General features: G+C 44.4%; 1 protein-coding gene across 2 annotated transcripts; it reads right to left on the bottom strand.

Annotated features, from left to right (window-relative positions):
* Positions 1–1,161: 1,161 nt before the first annotated feature.
* Positions 1,162–24,772, bottom strand: tbkbp1 (TBK1 binding protein 1). Of its 2 annotated transcripts, XM_004918668.4 has the most exons (10): positions 24,177–24,772; positions 22,696–23,109; positions 11,935–12,030; positions 11,557–11,661; positions 10,161–10,311; positions 9,269–9,465; positions 6,602–6,663; positions 4,826–4,935; positions 3,580–4,208; positions 1,162–2,761 (listed from the first exon to the last, which is right to left on the bottom strand). In XM_004918668.4, exons 2-10 carry the CDS (start codon positions 22,921–22,923, stop codon positions 2,633–2,635), a joined length of 1,707 nt encoding a protein of 568 aa, XP_004918725.1. In that variant the 5' UTR covers positions 22,924–23,109; positions 24,177–24,772; the 3' UTR covers positions 1,162–2,632. The 2 variants fall into 2 exon arrangements, with proteins under 2 accessions (XP_004918725.1, XP_031750399.1); XM_031894539.1 differs by lacking the exon at positions 24,177–24,772 and having other exon boundaries at positions 22,696–23,414.
* Positions 24,773–26,572: the final 1,800 nt, after the last annotated feature.

Raw genomic sequence — 26,572 nt, forward strand, 5'->3', positions numbered from 1 at the left:
CCCACCCTGCCCACTCACATTGCCCCTGGTATCCCCACCCTGCCCACTCATATTGCCCCTGGTATATTTCTAAATAAAAGGTGCAGCTTTACTACTAGCCACCCCTGCTGGAGGGTGAGGGCTGATATCTCTGTGCAAAGCTGGCACAACACTTGTTTTGACATTTTGCCACTGCAGTATGTAGCTTATTGCTACAATTATATCTGGTTGGGATTTGGAGGACTTCCAACCTGGTTTGGGCCAGGCCCCATCTTAGGTGTCCATGATACCTACTCCAGGATTATTGTATGGCTTGACTGAATGGAACCAAGATGACTATACATTGTGGTCTCATTGGGGCCATATGTGAGTAATCTCCAGAAGGCAGGGCTGCCGTATAATACAATAGACAGTCACTAATTATTGGACTGGTGGGGGGGCTGTTTGGGCGTATGCGTACTTGGAATGCCAGGGACTATTTTTAATTCCAGGGCAGACCTGCTCAGCTCCTGTTAAAATATAAATATGTTTAACCCCTTGTGTACCGTGCTGTGGACCTTTGCCTACCTGTACCTGGACACTGCTTAGCTTCTTGTGTGCTTCTCTGTGGGCTATGGCTTGGTAATACCTGCCTTTGCCTTGTTTTTTTGGCTGCCCTGCCTGCTTACCTGATTTATTGCCTATTTGTGCTGCAATAAAACATATTTCAGCTTGCATACACCAGATTTGCCTCAGCTTTGTATTTGGTCCCTACTCCAAACACCAGGACCAGAGGCTGCTTAGAATGGAGTATAGAAAAATAAAAACATAAAAATAAATAAAATAACTGCTCATAAAGTAGTCATGGCAGCAGACTATGTCTATATAGTTTGCTGTTCCCAAAAGTGGAATATGTAGAAGGTAAACGAGACAAAGTTGGCAATATGGCAGCCAGGAATCGCAATATGGCTGCACCACCCCACCATCAGTGTGTGCCTGGCTTTCACTGGTTACTCTCATTGCTTGCTCTGAGTTAGAGTTGGAGCCTCCACAGCCAGGGAGATGGTGTAGAAAGAATAATGAACTGGTGGATGGACTATGATATATACATTATGGTCATTGGACAAGAACGGTTCATCCTGCACCCTGTTGGTATCAGACATTACCCAGGATCCCCCAAGAAAACACACAGAGGCTTTAGAATTAAATACAAAAGGAAAACTTTTATTCGTTTAGTGTGGACAGGGGTAGAACTGTGAGGGCAGCAGAGAGGCCTGCAGAGCAGCATGTTACACAGAGCAGCACGTCACACAGCACGCTGCAAAGCTAAACTTCACGCAGAGCACTGCGGAACATCAAGCAGTGCAACGCATCACACCTGTGTCATGCAGAGCACATCACACAGAACAATGTTCTGCACACCGCTCCCACTCACAACAACGCCACTGAACCTGACATTGTGGGAAGACATTGGACCAGCAGAGCCAGAAATACAGATGTCATTACGCAGGCTCGATGAATATACACGAGTATATATTTTACAAACAAACAGATGCATGTGTGTGCATATATATCAATATAAATATATATATATACAGACACATTTATCACACACAGGATTGGGGCTGAGGTATAACATGTCAGGGAGAAATCACTCCCTTAAGGAAGCTTAAAATGTAACCCCACCGCCTCCATATGCCATAGCCTGGCTGAGATATTTCTCTGCATGCCAAGGTACTCACGGCAGTGCTCATCAGGCTGATCTGGCAGTGAGAGGGTTAACAAGGGCAGGGTGCCTTGTTCGTCTTTTAAATTGCACATTCGTCATTTAGTGATACGGTTTCTTCCTTGTCTGTGTCTGCTCCCTCTGCTACTTGTCTGGGTGTATTTCTGCCCCCAGACTTAAAGATGGCCACCGCCGCAAAAAACAAGGAATAAGAACCACAGTATATATTTCATTCATTGCAATGTTTCTGGAAGGTCAGTTTCTCCTCTTTCCTGGGAAGGTCAGATTCTTTCCTTACCATGGGTGCTAGCGGGAGCACCCAAAGGAGATATTTCCCAACCCAACACAGAACAGAAGCTGACAATTCAAGCAGGCACAAGAAGCACCCCTCCAAACCCACCTTTGGGGAGAGGAGAGGTCTTAGAATAAAGCACACAGTGCCACTATCTTCAAGATTCTCCATGCCACTGTACAGTGCAGAGACTCCTTAAGTCAGACTGACTGAATCTAGTCGCAAAAAAGTGCCATAAGTCCATTATCAGAGTAGGGCCACACAGTGTTATTCCACTGTGTGGCCAATTCATTGTGTTGTAGTCAGAATCATTATAAAGTGTCATGTGTTAAAAGTGTCACTATTAGTATGCAGATACCGAGCATCTTATACATTACATAATTAATGTATACAGGTACTCAGCATCATTATACAGTGCAGTGTTAGTGATAACGGTGAATAGAAACAAAGTAGTACTTTACAGTGTGGCGTTTTCACTATATGCCTATAGACAAAGGCAGAGTGTAGTGATATTATTTGCAGTGAGTATATACTTTATATGCACTACACAGATTGTGTTCAACTTTGTCTCATGTTTTAATCAGTGTCTAGTTTTAGTGTCGCGCCTCACAGGCCAAGACTGGGACTTTCGCACATAGAATAAAAATGCCTTGTCTTTAGATCTTGCTGTTCTCCAGATGAGAGTCTATGTGTTTGATTAGAACATCATCTGGGTACCCAACGGGAAAGGCCAGCTGACAAAGAGGGCAGCTTCTTACTTCCGAGTCCACTGTTTCCATCAGCAGCTGTAGAAAGAGAGAGGTTTGATAAGGTTTAATAAGGTTTGTAGACCTGAGAAAAACTCAAAAGAATGAGATACGACTTTTAGTGCTGGATATATCAGGGCCAATTTATGGTGCCAGTGGGCACAGGCAAAGATCTCATTGGCCAACCCAATATGGCTGTCCCAATACATTGATGATAGTGTTGCCTCAAGCAGGTGAACTAGGATATAAGGTGGGTAATAAGGAGATGGTCTGTGTTTACCAAATCAGAATTGAGGTCCGGGTCCCTGAACTAACAGTAACAGGACTGGGTAAGCCATTAATAAAACATGGGGAAAAAAACTGAAAAATTCAGTCTTTTTTAGAGATTGTCAAATAAATCATAGGGGTTGAGAAGTCTCATATGTATGCAATAATCACAAGGAATTCCAGGAACTAATGCCAAAGCTCCAAGAAAATCCCATTTATTTGGTTTATCCTATAGGCTAAAACACCCACTGGGTTTTTAAAGCTGCTTTAGCCTACAGGATAAACCCATGTAAATGGGATTTTCTTGGAGCTCTTTGGGATTAGTTTCCAGAATTCCTTGTGTTTTTTAGAGACTGGAAAACTGTTGTGCTCTTCCAGTGGATTAAAACGAGGGGTCTGTCATTTCAGGGGGAGGCTTTAGTAAAATGTTATAGTAGATGGAAGGTCTGATTGTGGGTCCCCTATCCTGGTGGGCCCGGGGGAGATGCCACTTTTGGTAAAATGGCCAAAAGGAGGTACAAGCTAGAAGGTAGGATAATAAAAAGGCTGCTTATAATACTAAGGCGTAAGACTGCAGGAGTAGTTCTCACATTTATGGAAGGCCAGGACTGTGCGTGCTCTGCCCGCGAATATGATGCTGACATCCTCCTGCTGGCAATGTCTGGGATGGGAAACCCTGCACAAAAAGATGCACAGCGTACTGCTCCAGTTTCAGGGCTAGGAGGGGATGGGGGGCTCCATTCATCTTCATCGGAGGACTGCTGCGAAGCATCATGGAAACAAGGGAGTGCTGGGGGGCTGCCTGCATAGCCTTCATTGTAGGAACGCTGCTTTGGCAAGGTAGCCGTGCCAGTGGGCATCCACAGGGAACGAGGTGCTCGTGGATACAGAGTGGCCTCACTGATCTCAGAGTAGCTACGGCGGGCCTGGAAAGAGGCCTTCACTTCATGGGTTGCAGGCTTGGGATATGGAACATCAGTTGGTCCAGGGGAAGGACAAGAGATTGGGACAGGAGAACGTCGAGATGGAGAAGATGGTGGCACCGGTGAGCGGCGCTGGTGGGCTGGAGACTGCGGGACTGGGGACCTCCTCTGAAGGATTGGAGAAGGGCACTGGGGAGCAGGAGAGCGCCGCTGGGAAGAGGGGGAGTGTCGTAGGGAGGAAGGGGAATGTCGCAGGGGACAGGGAGAGTGATGATGTGGAGGCGAATGCCTCTGACCTAAAAATGATAAAGCATATGATTTAGATTGGAGAAACAGGTATTGCACTGCAGCAATCATAAATGTTTCTACACAGATCCAGCACAATGGGGTTTCAAATACAATTCTTTAATCAGAGCAGGTGCCTTTCATTTTGCCGCCCATTGCATCTAATGAACGGACATCAGGGTCGGACTGGGCCGCTGGGGCAAAGGGAAAAAACCAGGTGGGCACGGCTCTGGTGGGTCCCGGTGGCACCCTCTCCCCTCACCTTCAGTTCTTTAGTCAAAGGATTGGGCTGTTATTACTAACTCAGGAACATCCATAGTAAACTTTAGGATATAGGACGTATATCCCTGATTGACCAACGTATATAGGTCAGTCATGGATATAAAGCCTAAAGCCCAAGGTTCCTATGGATATTCGTGAAGCTGTAGGTACAGTGGTCCTCAAAAGTTTGTGAACCCTGAATTTTCTATATTTTTATATGAATGTGACCTAAAACATCATCTAATTTTCTAACAAGTCCTGAAAGTAGATAAAGAAAACTTAAGTTAAACAAATAAAACAAAAATGATTATATTTGGTCATGTATTTGTTGGGAGTCATTTTCCTGGCTAGGAGGCCATGGTCCTACCTGCTTGCTCCTCTAGCAGTGTCCTCAGGATTCGACTTTGTAAAGCAGTAAGGTCTCTAAGCCGGTAAAACTCCTCTGTGAGTTCAGTGTAAGCCAGAGCCAGGTTTACCCTAGTCAGAGACAAGAGGGAAGAACATTTACACACTGGCAATAGGCTTTTTTTAAAATTCTCTTTATTGAATTTGACAAGAAATTCAGCTGACATTTTAATAAATATAATACATATATATAATAAAAAATGGTAAAATACACATTTTATATGAACAGTAAATAAAATAAAACCAACCAATTACCTATTTTATATACCCACCTAAGTGCTCGACAAAATAGCCCTTCGTCTCTTCCTAATACAAAATGACTCCTCCCCTATGTTATGCCTGATTTTAGTCTGGTAAAACTAAGGGGATAATTAAGCTGGCCATACACGCACCGATAATATTATATATATACGAAACCTCGTTTTGTACAATATTCGGTGCGTGTATGGCAAGTCGGCAAATCGACCGATATCGCAGGAACCTGCTGATATCGGTTGACTCGCCGATCAAGCCAGTTAAAAGATTTTGATTGGGCGCCATAGAAGGCGCCTGACCAAAATCTGCCTTCAGCGCTGAATCGGCAGAAGGAGGTAGAAATCCTATTGTTTCTACCTCCTTATCTGCCGTTTCAGCCCTGAACGGTTTGTGGCTGATTGTACGATCGCAAATCGCCACGTGTGTGGCCACCTTAAGATGCAGTAGGGCTTTATTGGGGCAAGTGACCAAACTGCGGTGCAGTGTGCAGGGTTCCTGTATAAGCACAACATACACAATAGCGAAAGCCACATTTTCTTGGTGAGATCAGTATAAAAATACTTGACCTGGAGGCTTGTGTTCGGATCCATAGGGAATATTATTATCCGTATATTAATGGTAGGAGTGTATATTGACTCTCTCCAACTGGGAGCCTGTGGTGCAGATCTAAACATTGAGTTGAGGGTTCTGGATTGCATTCACTCTGAGGGAGCACCTTGTTGAAGTGGTGCAGGCAAGGGACATACACCTGGGGTAGCTAGTGGCTTGGAACCTGAACCACAAATGTGACAAAACATAGGACTATTGCACAGGGTTGCCACCTGGCCAGTATTTCACCAGCCTAGCCAGTAAAACACCAGCCAAGGCCAGGGCCGGTCTACAAATTTACTGACAATGTAGTTGCCGGTAAATCTGCAATATCTTGTCTTCTGCCCCCAGCCCACCTCCTATCCCTTCTCCCAGCTCCCTTTCTAGCCCACCCTAAAACTATTTACCTTTGAATGTGGCCCCCTGACTTCATGCCCCATCCCCTTTAACATCATGTACCCGTCCCCTGCCCTGGCCAGTAAGAAGAAGCCTAAAAGTTGGCAACCCTACCATTCAAGCTTGTTGAGTACTGGGTGCTCTTTTTGTGTTGCACCTATAGCAGGGGTGGGCAAACTACGGCCTGCGGGCCACGTCCGACCCATTGGTCTTTTTAATCTGGCCCGCCGAGGATTGGTGTGTCTCGCCAGTACTGGAATACTGGGAAAGAATGTTGCTTTGTGGGTAAAACATGGCGAATTTTAGCACTTTGCGCTGGTTTAGCTTCCCTTTTAGGCGTTCATTGGCTGTAAATTAACTTTCAAAAGAATATAGGAATTGCTAACAGCAGAGAATATTAGGGATCAATTGGTAACCAAAAAATGACTGTTTCCTTCCCAAGAAAAATGATAAAGTGGCAAGTTGTGAAAATATACAGCAGAAAACATGTTTAACTTACTGGTCATCCCCAACCTCCTTCAGCCAGGCCATCTCCCGCTGGGTCTGCCCAGTGACCAGCTCCTAAATGAGCAATGATAGAGAATAGGGTGAGAATAAACAACCAGTGCAGAAACAGTACCTTCCAGGCACAGCTATGGGGGGGGGGGGGGGTGTTATGTCTTGTGGTAAGAGTTGCCTATAGAGTACTAATAGAATGTGGGTTCGGGGTCCAAAACTGGTTGTGCTATATAGCAGAGGAACCAACTGGCTGCGGTGATTAAGCAAGCCATGCCTTTGCCGACGCACTTGTTTTGTCTGTGAGCACAGATATCAGTGGGAGGGCTGCTAATGGCTTGATATCTGGGTCACTAGATGGTTACCATGCTGTCGCCTACTGTTCAAGCCTGGGAGAAAACCTTTTTTTTTCAATATATGAATGATGGTAGTAAATCAAAAAGGAACTAAGAGATTGCTGTGGGTAATTTATGCAGAGCGGTTGGGACAGAGAGTTTTGTAGTTGCAGGTACCTATGGGTGCTGCTGCTATCAGCAGAATAGTTATATTTCTCCCACTACTTTATTCATTGTACCAGGCCATGTTGGCTGACTGACCTAATACTCTTAGAAGGAGCTTACCCAATAGAAGTGAGAGTTTGGGGTTAGTATAAAATCACCAGACTCATGGCTCCATTCTTCAGCAAAGGCTATTCTCAGTATTGTCTATGGCAGGGTATTTTCAAACGTTTAGTAGCCGTGAAAAAGTAGCTGCTACTAGTAGCTCTGTGTGTCTTCACCCTTAATGATACTGAGATTGCATTTCAGTCTTAACTGGAAACTTGCTTATATTTAACCCACTTCTTAGGGCTGTGACACACAGGGATAGTAGTCGTGCCGCAACAAATCTCTGTTGTCGCGGGCGACTAATCTCCCCACAATGCCATCCCACTGACTAGAATGTAAATCGCCGGTGGGATGGCATACACAGCGCCGCGATTTGCCAAAGTCGCCGAAGTTTCCTCTCAAGGCATCCCACCAGCGATTTACATTCTAGCCGGTGGGATGGCATTGCGGGGAGATTAGTCGCCCACGACAATCAAGATTTGTCGCAGCACAACTAATCTCCCTGTGTGTCACAGCCCTTAGGGCTCTGGCACACAAGGGAGTTTAGTCGCCCGCCACAAATCTCCCATGTTGCGGGCGACTAATCTCCCCGATATGACATCCCACCGGCTAGAATGTAAATCGCCGGTGGGATGGCATACGCCGCCGAGATTAGACGCCCGCAACAAGGGAGATTTGTTGCGGGCGACTAATCTTCCCGTGTGCCAGAGCCCTTAGAGTGAAGACACATAGAGTTTCTTAGTAGCAGCTACTTGTCACGGCTACTACATGCCACAATACTGAGAATTGCCTCAGTAAAACACACGTAGAGACAATTATCAGTAAATGATCAGCATTGTCTTATTCTGTAGGAACGAAATGTAGCTGCTACTAGTAGCTCCGTGTGTCTTCACCCTTATTTTGCTGCCTGGATTTGCAGCCATAAAGGAAGTATATTGTTTCATTGCTGCCATTCCTGACACATTATGTTAAAGTGTGCACAATCATTCTGCAAGTCCTGGACTGATGTGTATGACAGCCTAACAGGCAGTATGGGGGGAACTGGTTAAATGGGTATATGGGTCAGCTGTCTAATACAAATGTATAGAGAACAAAGAGGAGCTGTCACTAAGCGCTTCCTGCACACCGGAGAGGAGACCCAGTTATGGAATAGAAACTGGAAGGATTCATTCTCTATCTATATATCAAACCTGATGTCAAGTTAAAGCCTTGGCTCTGTCGCACAAGCTCAGTGCATTCATTAGGTGACAGTCTGAAGCTTTTACAGAATAGGGCTATGTGATGACAGCCAGGACGTCTGGGAGCTTTCTAAATGGCCAGAGCAAATACACACGTGGTGATTAGTTGCCCCATATGTCTATGCCCCAAAGAACTTGGAAAAGAGTTTACGGAATATGTAGTGAAACCACATCAATACAGGCTACCTATCACCACTCACCTGCCGCAAACCATCTGCAAAAAACAACTACAGAATTCCAGAACCAGGGAGATGCCAGGCTGAAGAACATTTTGAAGTGTAAATATTATGGAAAATGCAAAGATATACTCTGCCTCATAAGTTGAACCACCACTATTCATCTCTAGGGCAAAGAATGGAGGAGACCGAAGGTCAGTGTGACCCTGAGAAGTCACAGACCCAGGTCTGTCCTATTTTGATTGAGAATCATGAATTAACTAAATCTAGCTGAGCTGCTTTATCTGATGTCATCTTCAAACCCACTTAGCAAATATCAACCTAATGGGTGTTGTCATTCCTTGTGAAATGGCTTAGAGGTGGTTATACCTTCCAGTTGGAGAAGAGGGCACACGGGTCACTGTCAAAGCACAGAGAGGAATGGTCATGAGGAACAGCATGCATAGCCAATGGCAATCAGAATACAATGCAGGTGTAACATGGAGGAGGAGGTAATGTCAGTAACAGGCACTTCTGCACAGGCCATGGTGTCTAAACCAACTGGATATGGATAGACTGGAAATGAGTGGTAGGTACAGAAGAGATTGCCTGTGGTGGAAGATGTTAACACAATGACTGGAGGTTTTTGGAAGCAAATCTGGGGTCTTCTGACCTGGTCCCGGGCCTGCTGTAGCTGTTTCAGTTCTTCCTCCAGGCGCAGTATATCTTCCTTTAACTGCTTTTCTCTGCGTTGTGCATTTTGCAGATCTCGCCGGGCTTCCTCAAGTTCCGCATCTCGCCTCTGTGCCACAACTTCCCGCTGCAGGTCCAGGCTACGGGGAGCTTGCCAGCTCATGGCATGTTCAAGGACTAATGGAAGGAATAGGGTAAGAGCCATCTCAGTAAGGACTGGCCAGACCGGGGATGACTTTGATGTGCCCAGCTTGAATATATTGTAATATATGGACAAATAATCCCTGTTTTGTTTAAAGGGGAGGGCATTGCTTGGCAGCTTAATGCACAGAATGTCTTAATGTCCTATATACAATATATTGATAAAGGGTGAGTGCAGAGGATCTCTTGTTTTTGTCCATCACAGTAAGGCCCTGATACAAGTGCTCTTCACAAATAAATCGGCACAACCGTACCTATCTTTCTCCTGATCTAAGACTCCGGTAAGCCTTGTGTAGGTATTGGTAATTACTGCTGCCTTCTGAAATATGCATTTAATAAGCAGGGGGCTAAAAATTAAGCACATTTTAAACAATTTAGGAAGTCAAAATGTCATGTAAAATTTGGAGCAACTCTCCCATGACTGGTATCCACATATACAGTCCAAATTTGGTTTCCCCTGCATTGTGGCATACCTGCAGGTAAGTTCACATTCACTGAGTACTAATATAATGGGGCAAATACTAGTATCAGCCGTATTGTTAGATGGTGACAGGGGAGGAACAGTACAGAATAGAGCTTTCCTTTACCAAACATTACAATGTAGCTGTAATTATGGGCAACTGGATAACCCAAAACGCACAAAATAAGATGAATAAATTGTACTGGCTCACCATGTGACATGTCATGCCCGTGATGAAGTGACAGATACTGCATGTCTGGATCTGTGAGGACAGAGCCAGGGAAGGGATGAGGCTCTGTGCACATCTGTAATTGCTGCTCCAGAGACTGGATGTGGGCTACATGGGTCAGAACCAAACCTTTCTGTAAGAGAAAAACACTCACTTTTATACCTTGCTGCATAATATACACTCACCATGTCTCTTCAAACAGACACACATGTCTCAGTTGTGGCACACTGGTAATCTCTCCATATCTGCTAGTGGCTAGTAGCACATACATTGGCTTTATAGGTGCACCATAATAGGAAATACAAAAGGAACTATAAGAGATAGAGAAATGGCATATTTAATGCTGTACCAAATAAATGATCCCATACTGATCCCATCCCATGATTATCCATACTGTCCTGTTGCTCATTCAGAGAGAGGAGACTACCACACATTAGAGCAATGGATCCGGAGTTATCTGAGAATTCAACGGGATTAACAAGCAAAAATAATCTGTATTCAGCTAACAGCTTAGTTCATGACCAGTGAAATAAATATCTGGTTATTAAAGTTACTACTCTAGTGTAACATTTCCACTTCTGTTCCCTCTATGGCACTGAATCCCGACTACTGGCTCAGGGGCAACATGTTGCTCCCCAACCCCTTGGATGTTGCTCCCAGTAGCCTCAAAGCAGGTGCTTAGTTTTGAATTTTTGACTTTAAGGCAAGTTTTGGTTGCATAAAGACCAGGTGTACTGCCAAACAGAAATGCCAGGCCACATTGGGCTACCAAATAGCCAATCATAGCCCTTATTTGTGAACCCGTAGGTACTTATTTTATTCTTGTGTTGCTCCCCAACTTTTTGTTGTGCATGGGTAAAAAAGTTTGGGGGCCCCTGCTCTATTGAAATGTGTCAGTAAAGTTTGGATTTGGTAAGTGGATGATAGGATAGCATGGAGACAATAAAAAACATTTACAAATGTGTCCTTTACATTTCTCTTGCGTGCTAATTAATCTAAATCCAGTTTTCTCTCTTATCCTTTCTTTGTATGTCATCAGCCCGTTCACCACTATCCTCTCATGGCCGGCTTGATAAGCCACCGTCTTCCTATATGGGAGTCTGACCTAAAACCAAGGACTCTAGAGAGACAGCATTTAATTCAGATGTATAATTGGGTCTCTCAGCGCTCACTGTCTCACACACACCAAATCCCTGCATCTCTGACAGGTCTGGACTGGAATTCAAAATAGACCCTGGTGTTTCAAGTACCCAAAGCCCCAAACAGCCCCCCCAGCCCAATAAATAGTGACTGCCTATGGCACCTTACAGCAGCCCCTCTGGCATTTGCCTGAACCCACAGATTGCCAGTCTGGGCCTGATCTCTGATGAACACTTACCATTTCACTCAGCTCCTCCTGTAGCTCACTCCGTTCTGCACACATTTTTTCACATGCTCGGACCATCTCCCCTATTTTCTCCTCATTCTCCTGACAATTTTGAAGCTAAAGGAAAAGATAAAACAATGAAAATAAGGGCTTCATAATTAGTAAATGTGAAAAGTGGAACCCAGAAAAGGAACTGACAGAGATGGAGGCTTCACTGCTCAGCTCTGCTGGAGCTGGTACTTTGGAACAGACCAACTGGGTACTGTGGGGGTAATGTGGCAGGAAAGGTGTCGGGGGGAGACCCTAGAGCTAACAGATAAAAATGCCTGTAGGGATTTAGTTCCCCCACTGGTGACTGGGCATAAACCCATTTATCAGAATCCTTCTTACCTCGTGTTGTGAGGTCTTTGTCCTCAGCAGTGAATTTTCTTTGGAGTCATACGGAGAAAAGTTCAGATCATCGTCAAACTCTGATATGATTGGATACTGGGGACAAAGGCAAGAAAACACATTGAAAGATAAATGAACAAAGCTGATTACTAAGTGACAATCAACAGGCTCATCAGGCCTTCCCAACACATCGGCAATAATGTCACCATGAGCAGCGACATCTGCCCACCCCAAGAACAGAGTCCGAAGGGTGGAGATAAACAGCTGTCCACAGACGGTTCGATGGGCAGTTTATTTACAATTCGGCACTGGCCTCAAAGGGAGTTAACCTTGAAGAAGAATGACAGTCTGAAAAAGAATATGGCTAGAAATGCTGTATTTTATATACTGAACTTACCAGGGTTGTTTTAATAAATGGCCAAAAGGGGCATTTCCCAGGGGGCCCACCAGCACAAATTTCATTTGGGATAACTTTTGGCACAAATATCCTATAGAGATGGTGGACCCATGATTTTAACCAACTGGAAGAGCTCTACAGCTCTTGGTTGGCCCAGGATGGCACATTTAGGAGTCTTAATGCCTTATTATATTGAACTTGATGTCGATTTCCAGATAAATTTTGCCCTGGGCCCACTGATACCTTAAAGCAGCCCCACTTACTGTGGCAGCCCAGAGGTTCAGCAGCCCTATAATAGTAATGATCTGTTCCCCCAAAGTTGTCCATAGGAGCTCCCCATCTTTTGCCCAATTCATCTTTTGTGTGTCAGTGGCACTACACATGCTCAGTGTGCTCTGGGCTAGTATTCAGAAGCTAAGCTTAGTAGTTGTCATAAATCATCAAAGTATTAGAAAGTCTTCTTTTTTGCTGTTTTTGAATTATTTACAGTTTGTTCTCTGCATTTTTCAGACCTGTTATTTAGTTTCTAGGTGTTCCCCTAGCAACCAGAGAGCAGTTTTGAAGTTACAATATGAGATGAACAGTGGAGGTTCAGTGCCCAAAAAGAAAGATAAGCAGCAACAACAAAAAGAATAGAAATAAAATTGAAGCCTCAAACTCAGTCTGATTAGTGACCCAACCACGACCAAACAGAAAGTTCTGCTGCAAGCCTGGATGAACAAGAATAGCAGCCCTTTCCTGCTAAAGGTGGGGGCTAATGATGTGCATGTTGACCCAAAACCTGCAGGTTCGGGTGGAAATTTAGGAGATTATTGTGGGTACACTACTCCCCTGCTCCCAAAGATTCCCTGTTTTGGAACCAGAGGCACACACAGAAGTAGCATATGAAGCAGGAAGACACGGGCATCGGTTGAACAGGGGTCCTACAATGGCAACATTTTGCGGGTTAGGGTCAGGTGTGGGTTTATCTGACCCATACATCAATAGTATTGGAGTCACTATAGAAGTAGCTGACCCTGTGACCGCAGGGGGGGGGGGGGCAAGGACATCTAGGGGGCCCAGTACTAAATAATAAGCAATCGATGTATTTGTATTTATTCTTAAAGTTTATTGGGGCCTTAAAATGATTTTGCTGTAGGACTTGCTAAGGCTGATGGCCCACAGATTGAGTTTGTTGCCTGCGACAGATCTCTGCTACTGCGGGCGACTAACTGCACCGAAATGCCTTTCCACTGGCAACAATAGGAGGCTTTCCGAAGTCATGCGAAGTTTCCTCCTGCAGGCAACTATGCATAACTCTGGGAAGCCAAAGTGATACGTAGGCCTTTCCATTGGCGACTACTATTGTTGCTGGTGGAAAGGCATTTGGGAGCGGTTAGTCACCTGCGGTAGCAAAGATCTATCGAGGCTGACTAACACAGTCCGTGGACCATCAGACCTATAGGCTGAGTGAAACTGAATTCCAATCTGCTGAGATTAAATTCCCTGTTTCTGTATTTCCCAACGGAATTGAATCTGAATCAGTAGAAGCTTTTATTAACGTGAAAACTGTTAGGGTGAAGACACACAGAGCTACTAGTAGCAGCTACTTGGCACAGCTACTAAAATAGACAACACTGATCATTTACTGATAATTGTCTCTACGTCTGTTTTAGGCAACTCTCAGTATTGTCTATGGCAGGGTATGGGTATGTGCAAGCTTTTGTCTTCTTTTGCAACCTTATCAACTTCTACTGAGGGATTATTTTGCATTATGCGGCCACTGTGGGGCTTTTCTTTAAACAGCCAGACATAAAAAGCTGTATAATAAAAGTCCTTTTCAAATTAAATAAGAAACCCAAATTAATTTTTATATTAACACATCCAAACCCATTATAAAGGCATTTAAAAATCCCAGCTGTCAATCATATATTCCTGCCCCGCCCCTATGCCTTAGGCATAGAGGCAGGGCAGACAAGTTCTTTAACTTTCAATTCAGCTCTCACTTTCCCCCTCCCTCCTAACCATCTAATTGTGTAGCCAGTGCATGGGCCTGGGCATCTGCTCCCCCATTTTGGCACATACACACGATTTTGGGGTGATACAAAGCTTGCCTTAATAACCAGTGTCCACAAAATGGCACCTGCCTATTTGCTGTGATCGTGTAATTCCAGGACTGAAGGAAACAAGATTTATATTGCTTATATAGTGTAAGTGAAGTTTATTTTGCTTAACAAACACAATTGAAAAGAATTTTTAATTATTTCTTAGGGTGACAGGCAGGGCCGGAACTAGGGGTAGGCAGAAGAGGCAGCTGCCTAGGGCGCAATGATTAGGGGGCGCCAGGCAGAAGCCTCTGCTGCCTACCCCTAGTTCCCCTACTTTGCCATTGCCCCCGCCGCTAATGACAAGCGGCGGGGGCAATGACCCACGGCATCGCACCCTCCCCCCCCGAACTGCGCATGCGCGCCAACGCCCCTGGTGACAGGTCCCCTTTAACTACAGGTGTAGAATCTATTATCTGGAATGCTTGGGATCTGGAGATTTTTGGCTAAAGGATCCATCCAACACTATGGGGCACATTTACAAAAGCATGAACGCACGAGCATTCATGCGAACGCTCCGAGCGCATTTTTGCCGATTTTCGGACGTTTGCAGGAAAAAATCGGAAAGGTTTTACCGCTGTTTACAATTGTTCCGTACGAAAATTTTGTGACTTTCGGATCGCCAATACGATATTATCGTGACTAATACGATTTTTTCGTAACCATTTTCATGATATTTGCGATCTTACGAAATTTTTTCCCATTCATGATTCGGATTCGTGGATTAGTAAATGTGCCCCTATACCTAGTCTGCATTAAAACATAAAATAAACCTAATAGGACTGTTCTGCCCCCAATAAGGGGTAATTATATCTTAGTTGGGATCAAGTACAGGTACTGTTTTATTATTACAGAGAAAAGGGAATCATTTAACCATTAAATAAACCCAACAGGGCTGTTCTGCCCCCAATAAGGGGTAATTATATCTTAGTTGGGATCAAGTACAGGTACTGTTTTATTATTACAGAGAAAAGGGAATCATTTAACCATGAAATAAACCCAATAGGGCTGTTCTGCCCCCAATAAGGGGTAATTATATCTTAGTTGGGATCAAGTACACCCAAATAAACCCAATAGGATTGTTTTGCCACCAATACGGATTCATGCAGCTTAGTTACCCTTAAGTACCACACACTGTTTTATTATTACAGAGAAAAAGGTAATCATTTTTAAAAATTTGAATTATTTGGTTCAAATTGACTGTATGGGAGACTGGCTTCCAATAATTTGGAGCTTTCTGGATAAGAGATCCCATACTTTCATATAGTAACTCTTTTGTTTGAATTTCTAAAGGACATTCTTTGCCATATTAATAACAATCCCCCCCCCCCCCATATGAATCTCACAGAGAGCAGCAGCTATGTACATGAAAGCAGAGATTTGTCTATTTCCCTTTGTCCCTTGTGCATGAATGCACTGTGTGTGTATAGCAAGGTGTTCCTAACAGATTGGTGCCACTGCTGCCATCCATCACTGTGGTGCCACTGTGCTTTCTCAAAGCATAATCACGGAAATAAGGCATTTACATTTGCTTCCGAGAAATACCTGAATTAGAGTCGGATCAGTGCCGCTACTGCACAAATAACTGAGCAAATATCACTGTAATTGGTTAAAAGAGAGGGAGAAGTTGTTCCACTGGGCTTAAAGCACTTTACAAAACAATTTGTCTGACAGTGGACAGTTTATTCCTGCTCAAAGCCTCTAGTAGGTGTTCGCGTTTAGTAGAAGTATTCAGCTTAGTTCGATGGAAATAATAATATTGTGTTTTCTGTCCATTCACTATTTAAATTGAGATGAGAACTGGACAGGGGCCATTTACTAAGTGCAGGGCAGGGTGCAAAGTGCAAACAAACAGGAGCAATCTGCCATGTTTTTCACACTTTGTGAAACTGCATAGGCCCCAACTCTCCTGCTTTATGCGGGACAGTCCTGGTAGGAAGAAGGCGCAAAGACCCAAAGACAGCGGTGACAAAAGGAGCCGAGAAAACTCAAAGGAAGCTGAGAAGAACCGAAGACGAGCGGGACACTTAAAGGCACAGTGGGGCATTTCGGTAAGTATATGTAAAAGCAGGATGGTGTGCAAAAACGGGACATCTGGGGGTGTGGCCACATAGTGGGCGTGGCCAAAAAATTGTCCCTCTTTTTCCATTTTCCTCTTTTCGCATTTCCTCCATGAATATAGCAGTACTGTGATCCAGTGGGCTGATGGGGGGTCAGCACCTAAACATCTCCCCTCCTGCCCTCTAACTTGTGCGACATGCCAATGTGCAGGTTAGGGACTGCTGTCAGGCACAGGGCACACTGGGGGCCATTTATAAACACTGGGCAAATTTGCCCTTGGGCAGTAACTCATGGCAACTGGATGATTGGTTTCAGTGTTTAACCTGCAGCTTGTCGGAAAAATCTAGCCACTGATTGGTGGCTATGGGTTACTGCCCAGAGGCAAATTTGCTTAGTGTTTATAAATGAAAAAAAAGTAGTTTTATGTTTTTTTTCTTATTAATAATGGCATCAAGCACCATTTTTACCTGCCAGGCTAGTAAACTACTGTCCTGGTGCAAGCCTATCTGCACTAAGTGGTGTATTTATTAACATTGGAGACAATCATCACCTTTGATGTTGCCAATTGCAACCAATCAGATGTTTGCTTTTGTTTTCTAACTTGTAGGTGATCATTCAAATCTAATTGCTGATTGGTTACTATGGGCAACATCACTGGCCCTAAATTGGTGTAGCCAGTTGGGCAAAATGATCAGCAGGAGGCCCAAAAAGCCTCCTGGCAGCCCACTATATAGTGACTATGGCATCTTACAGCAGCCCCTCTGGCTTTTGCCAAAATCCACAGATTGCCAGTCTGGGCCTGCTGAGGAGAAACCCCAGTAAGATTGCTGGAAGCCTTGCATTGAGATGCCATTGAGCTATGTGGGCATTTCAGGGCATTTTAGGGCAAGCATGTTGCAGAAGCTGGGGGAGGAGAGTATGAAACCCCTGACATAGAAGTTATTCCACACTACAGTATGCCATTAGCGAGTGAAGAACGTGAAAAAGGCATAAAGAACATTCTTTGAGAACAGACACCGATTTTGGGTCAGTCAGTCCCAGTACAGTTCTCAGGGGCGTAATATAATATCTATGTATAGATTTTCTATTTATACTCAAAGCTGTACATGTTTAAAGAATAGATTTAGCAAAAACTTCGCCACCCAGGATTTTATTTTTTTTCCAAGGTAGAAGAAACAAAGCACCAAAAACACTGATGTATGAATGTGAATGGTGGGTTTAGGCCCCATGAGTTTTTAAGTGGCCCCTTTGTCCAAAGCAGGCTGGAGCTGACAAGTCTCCTTATATGTGGTATATTATCCCATAACTGCCCCATGCCTATCCCTTCCCTGCTACAGGGTATATTATCCCATAACTGCCCCGTGCCTATCCCTTCCCTGCTACAGGATATATTATCCCATAACTGCCCCGTGCCTATCCCTTCCCTGCTACAGGATATATTATCCCATAACTGCCCCGTGCCTATCCCTTCCCTGCTACAGGATATATTATCCCATAACTGCCCCGTGCCTATCCCTTCCCTGCTACAGGATATATTATCTCATAACTGCCCCGTGCCTATCCCTTCCTGCTACAGGATATATTATCCCATAACTGCCCCGTGCCTATCCCTTCCCTGCTACAGGATATATTATCCCATAACTGCCCCATGCCTATCCCTTCCCTGCTACAGGGTATATTATCCCATAACTGCCCCGTGCCTATCCCTTCCCTGCTACAGGATATATTATCCCATAACTGCCCCGTGCCTATCCCTTCCCTGCTACAGGATATATTATCCCATAACTGCCCTGTGCCTATCCCTTCCCTGTTACAGGATATATTATCCCATAACTGCCCCGTGCCTATCCCTTCCCTGTTACAGGATATATTATCCCATAACTGCCCCGTGCCTATCCCTTCCCTGCTACAGGATATATTATCCCATAACTGCCCCGTGCCTATCCCTTCCCTGATACAGGATATATTATCCCATAACTGCCCCGTGCCTATCCCTTCCCTGCTACAGGATATATTATCCCATAACTGCCCCGTGCCTATCCCTTCCCTGTACAGGATATATTATCCCATAACTGCCCCGTGCCTATCCCTTCCCTGCTACAGGATATATTATCCCATAACTGCCCCGTGCCTATCCCTTCCCTGTTACAGGATATATTATCTCATAACTGCCCCGTGCCTATCCCTTCCCTGTTACAGGATATAGTATCCCATAACTGCCCCGTGCCTATCCCTTCCCTGCTACAGGATATATTATCCCATAACTGCCCCGTGCCTATCCCTTCCCTGCTACAGGATATATTATCCCATAACTGCCCCGTGCCTATCCCTTCCCTGATACAGGATATATTATCCCATAACTGCCCCGTGCCTATCCCTTCCCTGCTACAGGATATATTATCCCATAACTGCCCCGTGCCTATCCCTTCCCTGCTACAGGATATATTATCCCATAACTGCCCCGTGCCTATCCCTTCCCTGCTACAGGATATATTATCCCATAACTGCCCCGTGCCTATCCCTTCCCTGCTACAGGATATATTATCCCATAACTGCCCCGTGCCTATCCCTTCCCTGCTACAGGATATATTATCCCATAACTGCCCCGTGCCTATCCCTTCCCTGCTACAGGATATATTATCCCATAACTGCCCTGTGCCTATCCCTTCCCTGCTACAGGATATATTATCCCATAACTGCCCCGTGCCTATCCCTTCCCTGCTACAGGATATATTATCCCATAACTGCCCCGTGCCTATCCCTTCCCTGCTACAGGATATATTATCCCATAACTGCCCTGTGCCTATCCCTTCCCTGCTACAGGATATATTATCCCATAACTGCCCCGTGCCTATCCCTTCCCTGCTACAGGATATATTATCCCATAACTGCCCCGTGCCTATCCCTTCCCTGCTACAGGATATATTATCCCATAACTGCCCTGTGTCTATTCCTGTTACAGGATATATTATTCCATAACCGCCCTGTTCCTGAATGAGCCTTTGTGTACATGATGTAATTGCCTGTTTGTTTCCAAGCATAAGGAACGAAATGCCTTTTCTCTCCTTTTGCTTTGCAATATACAGCGGGGGTTTCTCGTCACCTTTCTGCCCACCACAAGTATCTTGCACAGTAGGTGGGTGGATCCATTCCAGCTTTGCAGTGCAGAAGCCAGAAAGCAGCCTCACACAGATAAAGCCCCAGATACAGCTGTCTGAGTGGGCTTTCTGGCTCTGCACCCATTCTGGGGCTCCGATTCCAAAGCCACCTTTGAAAGCAAATAAATAGGCTTAATAGGCTTAAAGGGACACTGGTGCTTTTATCTAGAGTTTTTCTAAGGACACCGTATATTGTTATACATATAATGCAGTTTGCTGAAAGATAAGGATTTCATTATATTATGCTAAGTCAAAAAGACAAATATCTGCAGCGCAGACAGACAGCCTTCCTAGGGGTCTGCATAGATCAGCATTATGGAGGAACCGCAGAAGATGCATAGGGAAGGATAACAGCCGCGTCATTTGTCTGCCCCCTCAGTTCTCCTATATGTACATCCTGCTAAAACTGTGGCTTCCAAACTGCGGGGCCGTTCTGGGGGGCCTAGTGCAGTGGCAGGGGCTTTAGTCTAGAGGCCAGTTAGGATAAGGTTTGTGTGGGAATGTTTAGCTAAAATCTAAAATACCTAAAACTCTTACAGCGTAAATGGCCATTTCATATATATCTGTAATTCTGTTGTGAGCTGAGGGCAGTTCTGACAAATGTTGGACCGCAAAGGTGGACCTTAACCCATAAGTCCAACCTTCTTTATTTCCCAAACTCAAACTTCTTGTCCTAATATTTTTTTATTGTACCAATACAACCTTGTACCAATGAACTGTGCTATGTTATACATCACTTACCCTCTAAATGCCCTCTACACCAGCTTTATACCAGTCTTATTTCATCCTCCTCCTCCTCATTAATGTGTATGGCGCCAGCAAGTTATGCAGTGCTTTACAGTCATTTATAATAAACAGGGTTCTTACAATCTTTTAACAATACTTTAAGGGTTACAAGTGTTTTATGATATTTTACCAAGATATTGTCTAATACCCCATATTCACACCACCTTGTACACAGTAAGGGCTCTGATAAACACCTCTTAAGTTGTACCCCAGTAGCACCCTCCATAGCAGGGGTGGGCAAAATACAGCCCATAGGCCACGTCCGGCATATTGGTCTTTTTAATCCGGCCCGCCAACTCCGCAAGTCTCTTCACACAAGACTTGGATTGATGAGCGGAGACAGCGTTACACTGGCCCGGCCCGTCTGTCAAATTTTAAAAGTCAATGTGGCCCCTGAGCCAAAAAGTTTGCCCCCCCCTGCTCTATAGCATATTTTCTGTACCAGGTTCACTCCTACTCTAATACTGTATTGCAGGGATCCCCAACCTTTTATACCCGTGAGCAACATTCAAATGGAAAAAGTGTTGGGGAGCAACACAAGCATGAAAAAGGTTCCTGGAGGTGCAAATAAGAGCTATAATTGGCTACTTATTAGCCCCTATGTGGACTGGCAGCCTACAGAAGGCTCTGTTTGGCATTATACTTGGTTTCTATGCAACCAAAACTTGCCTCCAAGCCAGGAATTAAAAAATGGGCACCTACTTTGGGGCCACTGGGAGCAACATCCAAGGGGTTGGGGAGCAACATGTTGCTCACGAGCCACTGGTTGGGGATCACTGCTGTATTGAATACCAGACTCACACAACCTTGTCCCAAAATACGGCCCTTACTGTATAACTAGTCTGTTATATATACTGGTCTATACTGATTGGCACCCATTTCTCTAATCATACTGGTTCCCCTCACCTTATAATTGTACTACACACATTACTGCTCCTCACTAGGAACATACAACGCACAATTGCTGCTTTGTTACAGGAAATCTACATTTGAAGCTTCTGAATTTGGAGAAAACGCATTGTCATATACATTTATGGCAGCAGAATGCAAACATTTGTTATTATAGATATTCTAGCAGGAAGAGTAATACAATCATGTTTACTTACTGTATTTCAGGTGTAACCTGAACAGATGTTGGACCTTGAACCAAAAATGTCAAGAAAATCACATGGTACTGCCCTGTACCGATTCCTGCTCGTATATAATATTAATCACATTATGACCATCCTGGGCACTATATAATGTATGTATGGCTGAAGAGCAAATTACTTAATTACTGTATTAAAGAGAATCAGGGAATTGTACATGTATTGTACAGCCCTGTATCTGTGGCTGCTCCACTAAGCATAACTGTAGAGTCTCTTACCCAGTGATGCCATATATTTGTGGCTGATCTGTAACAGGAACCTTCAATGAAAGCCCTATACTTGTCCTAACCATTCTTGGGTTTTATACAGTTTACTTTCATGTGTAAACTGATGAACTGACCTATAATCATGCACACAAGGTCTTTTACATTGTTTCAAGAGATAGAACCACTAGTGCGGAATGGGACAAAATATATAAATTATATCTTATAGTTACAAATACTTTTGAAACCAGTGAACATTTTTAATGAATGTGTATAAGAAAGTTACCTAGAATTCAAGTTTCCTTAATTAGGCAAAACTTTGGTTTCCGGTTTACATCCCTTCAGTACAGGAGCTATTATGACTACCCTGCACCTATTTTGACTTTTGACTGTGTACTTTCCTCTTATCAATGGTTATGTATTTAAATGAACCAATACCTTTAATGGTCCTGTGCCTTTCAGACACCTTCCTGCCCTGTATCTATGGATGCTTAGTTGAGGGAACCTTTACCCTAAAAGTGACCTGCATTAGTTACTGCCATGTTAGGGAATTCCTCACACACATACCCATATTACTTGGTCTTTTAACCTGCCCCTTTTTTCTATTTTTACAATATCCATTACATAATGCCAACACTCTTCAGAGTTGCTTTAGTTCTGGGTCCTTAACCTTAGTGCCAAGCACCTATTATTGTAGCACTACTTGTAAGTAATATTAACCACTGCCTTACATTGCTCTATTATCAGAAGGACATTGCATGTCTGCCCTGTAGATTATAACTGCATATTTGCATTTTTTCTCTATTAATACAGAAGCTCACACAAAAAAATTGGTGGTATCATTTAACAGTGAACCATGGTCCTATCCGTAATAATGCTCTTGTATCACAAGGGTATATACACATATGTCTTATAAGCTCTCACCTTGACTTCATATACTTTGAGTTTCCTGCGTAGCGTGGCGTTCTCTCTCTCCAGTGCGCCCAGACGCTCCTTGATGTCGCCATAGGCAGTGATTAGGGCAAAGTGTGAGGCTGAGCACATGTCTCCAGACTGGTCAGTATTGGGACTGTCCACCCAATCCTCCTCATCCTCCTGCAGAAGGGTCTCTTGGGCGATGATGCTGATATCATCGTTAAACACAGAGTCCATGGCCAGGCGCAGTGGGAGGAACCAGCCAATGTGGGCCCCTCTGCGCTTGGCGTCCTCTGGGGACGGCAGTGTTCCTCCGGACCCTTTCCTCCAACAACAGCCGCCTGCCGTAGCCAGGTGTCACAGTGGGTGTTTCTCTCCTCAGTTCTGGTCTAACAGCTGAAGGGAGACCATGCTCTCAGTTGCCTGCAGACAGATGCAAAATGATTAGCAGGGTCAGGTGCCTTACTGCACAAGTACAGCCTGAAGGCCTCTTTCTAAACCTTAGGGGCAGACATTGTGATTTGCAGAGAAGGTTACGTCCCAGCCCCAGCCACTGCCTGTAATGCCCATTCCCACGCCTGTTGTGCCCAGGATGCTATGCTGCCTCTCCCTGACTCTCCTCGCTCATCCGGTTTCCCTTGTTATTATGAGGTCTGGCTGGTATTGTCCTGCTGTATCACCATGCTCCCTCCTCCTCTTCCCAGAGCCCACCTCTTCTCTTCCCATTCAGCCTGCACACCCCGTGACACAATGACATCAGTTCCTCTGAATCACTTGCTTTAGGGTTGCTCAGTGCACAACAGCAATCTCAAGGCACATTCGGCTTACTTTATGGGCAGAGGTGCCCCATGCTTACATTTCATAGATATATATACATACATATCCTATATATATATATATATATATACATACATATCCTATATATATATATATATATACATACATATCCTATATATATATATATATACATACATATCCTATATTATATATATATATATATATATATATATATATATATAATACAGAATGCTTCACAAAACATGAATACCAAACCGAATCAACGAAAAATTGTCACAAGATTTGCAGGGCTTGGGTTTGGTTCCTGATCCCAAATTGAATCCTGAATATGGTGCATCCCTTACGTTGCCAACAGCAGCCACTGGCTGCCCAGCTATTGGTTGGCTGTACTTCCTTACATCCCAGCAGCCAATGACCTTGCAGCTATTGCTAGTTTCAGCATCCAAACAAAAGCCAATGGTTGTCCAGCCATTGATGGACTCTAACTCCCAGAATCCCAGTGGCAGTCAGGCACCTCTGATTAGGATACTGGGAGTTACAGTTAAGAAATAGCTTGAGAAGAATTGGAAAGGCGGACGGAAAAGAGAAGGAAATGCAGAAGCCCCAGGGCATTGTATACAAATATATGTAATTAAACCAATAAATGAAAGGCAAAAACAGAAGCCTGCAAATATTTGTCTGTTGCACATTACCATAATTTTGGCAGGACCATAATCCACTGGTGCCACACTTCCCAGTCACTTCCTGGTCACGTAGTTGGTCACGGTAGTGTGTGAAAAAGCCCTTTCCTCTGATAGCAGGAAGGTAGCACATGACACAATTTTCAATCATCCTTTACAGATATTTGTATATGTGGGGGCTGGAACATGCCCATTTCATGTGTTCACACACACACACATCTTCCCCCTTCCTCCCTCCCCACACACACTTCAGTGATCCAGTGTTGAGCTCAGTATAATGCTCCTGTGTATAGGCATTCTCATAAGCCATTAGAGGCAGCGTGTGTGGGAGGTGGTGGGGGCACTGCCCATCCTGAATTAATCTATGGAGAGAAGATTTAACTCATTCACTGTCAACAAAACAAGAGACTTCATCTGATGTTATGTTTTATCTTATCACCTCATAGTATTTCCTTGCTGTTTAATAAAGGGACACTTTTTAGAATAGTGTGTTTTAATCTGTCATTAGAGGTAAAGACATTCTGTCATTGACTTGACTTTGGCAATTGACTTGGCAAACACCTGTTTTTTGCCAGAAAATGGACAAAATGTGGCCTGTGCCAGCAGTGACAGGCGATTATCGTTAAAGTCAGAGCCTGTGGTAAAATACGTCATGTGACATTATCCTAAGGCTAAGCATACAGAGAAAAAAACATTCACAAATCTGGAGTGAGGCTTTAGAATCCATTAGAATTTCTTGCTGTGGCTTAACTTCAATCCTCTATGAATACCTCACATCTGAGGTGTAAATCTATGTTAATCTGGGGGAAAGCAAAATACTTATCTTAAATACACGGCTATTAATGTAATGGACTTTGTGTATATATATATATATATATATATATATATGTGTGTATATATATAAATCATTTTTTTACAGTAAAAAAAATACAACTATACATCTATATAAATACAGGGAAATAATTACCCTCTGTCATGTGGTGGGCAAAATGCCTCAGAAGAAATCTGAGAATGAAAAAGTCAAAATGCTAGTATAGCTGTCAGGCATTCAAACTATTATATTCATACATTTGAAAGCTTAACCAAAATGTACCCTTTTAACTGGCCCAGGCTGGGATTCAAAATAGGCCCTGGCATTTTAAGTATACTGAGTCCCAAACAGCCCCCCCCCAGCCCAATAAATAGTGATTGTCTGTGGCACCTTACAGCCCCCCTGGCATTCCCAGTACCCAGAGGCACAAACAGCCCCCCAGCCCAATAAATAGTGACTGTCTGTGGCACCTTACAGCCCCCCTGGCATTCCCAGTACCCAGAGGCACAAACAGCCCCCCAGCCCAATAAATAGTGACTGTCTGTGGCACCTTACAGCCCCCCTGGCATTCCCAGTACCCAGAGGCACAAACAGCCCCCCAGCCCAATAAATAGTGACTGTCTGTGGCACCTTACAGCCCCCCTGGCATTCCCAGTACCCAGAGGCACAAACAGCCCCCCCCAGCCCAATAAATAGTGACTGTCTGTGGCACCTTACAGCCCCCCTGGCATTCCCAGTACCCAGAGGCACAAACAGCCCCCCCCAGCCCAATAAATAGTGACTGTCTGTGGCACCTTACAGCCCCCCTGGCATTCCCAGTACCCAGAGGAACAAACAGCCCCCCAGCCCAATAAATAGTGACTGTCTATGGCACCTTACAGCCCCTCTGGCATTCCCAGTACCCAGAGGCACAAACAGCCCCCCAGCCCAATAAATAGTGACTGTCTATGGCACCTTACAGCCCCTCTGGCATTCCCAGTACCCAGAGGCACAAACAGCCCCCCCCCCCAGCCCAATAAATAGTGACTGTCTGTGGCACCTTACAGCCCCCCTGGCATTCCCAGTACCCAGAGGCACAAACAGCCCCCCCAGCCCAATAAATAGTGACTGTCTGTGGCACCTTACAGCCCCCCTGGCATTCCCAGTACCCAGAGGCACAAACAGCCCCCCCCAGCCCAATAAATAGTGACTGTCTGTGGCACCTTACAGCAGCCCCTCTGGCATTTGCCAGAATCCACAGATCGCTAGTCCAAGTCTGCCTTTCACATCTTTTATCTTAAGCCACCATTTTGTTATGTACTGTAAGTCACTCACTGATCACCTGACAGGAAATAATGCAGATTCTAACTGTAACAAGAAAAAGTGTGGGAGTAAAAAACAGAACTGTATCATTGGGTGCTGTAATCCAGCAGTATGTGTGCCCTTAGTTTGTGTGTGAGCACAGTACAGGTATAGGACCCGTTAGCCAAAATGCTCGGGACCAAGGGTATTCCGGATAAGGGGTCTTTTTGTAATTTGGATCTCCATACCTTAAGTCTACTAAAAAAATCAATAAACCATTAATCAAACCCAATAGGACTGTTCTGCCCCCAATAAG

The sequence above is a fragment of the Xenopus tropicalis genome, chromosome 10, assembly GCF_000004195.4.
Source record: "Xenopus tropicalis strain Nigerian chromosome 10, UCB_Xtro_10.0, whole genome shotgun sequence".
Taxonomy (NCBI): domain Eukaryota; kingdom Metazoa; phylum Chordata; class Amphibia; order Anura; family Pipidae; genus Xenopus; species Xenopus tropicalis.

What these genes read in the sequence shown, in the direction of transcription:
- tbkbp1 (XM_004918668.4), bottom strand. Translation starts at nt 22,923, where the DNA reads ATGGACTCTGTGTTTAACGATGATATCAGCATCATCGCCCAAGAGACC. An exon ending in CAAAGACCTCACAACACGAG is followed by an intron (nt 11,662 to 11,934) that starts GTAAGAAGGATT and finishes CTTTTCCTTTAG; the next exon opens with CTTCAAAATTGTCAGGAGAA. An exon ending in TACAGCAGGCCCGGGACCAG is followed by an intron (nt 6,664 to 9,268) that starts GTCAGAAGACCC and finishes TTGCTCATTTAG; the next exon opens with GAGCTGGTCACTGGGCAGAC.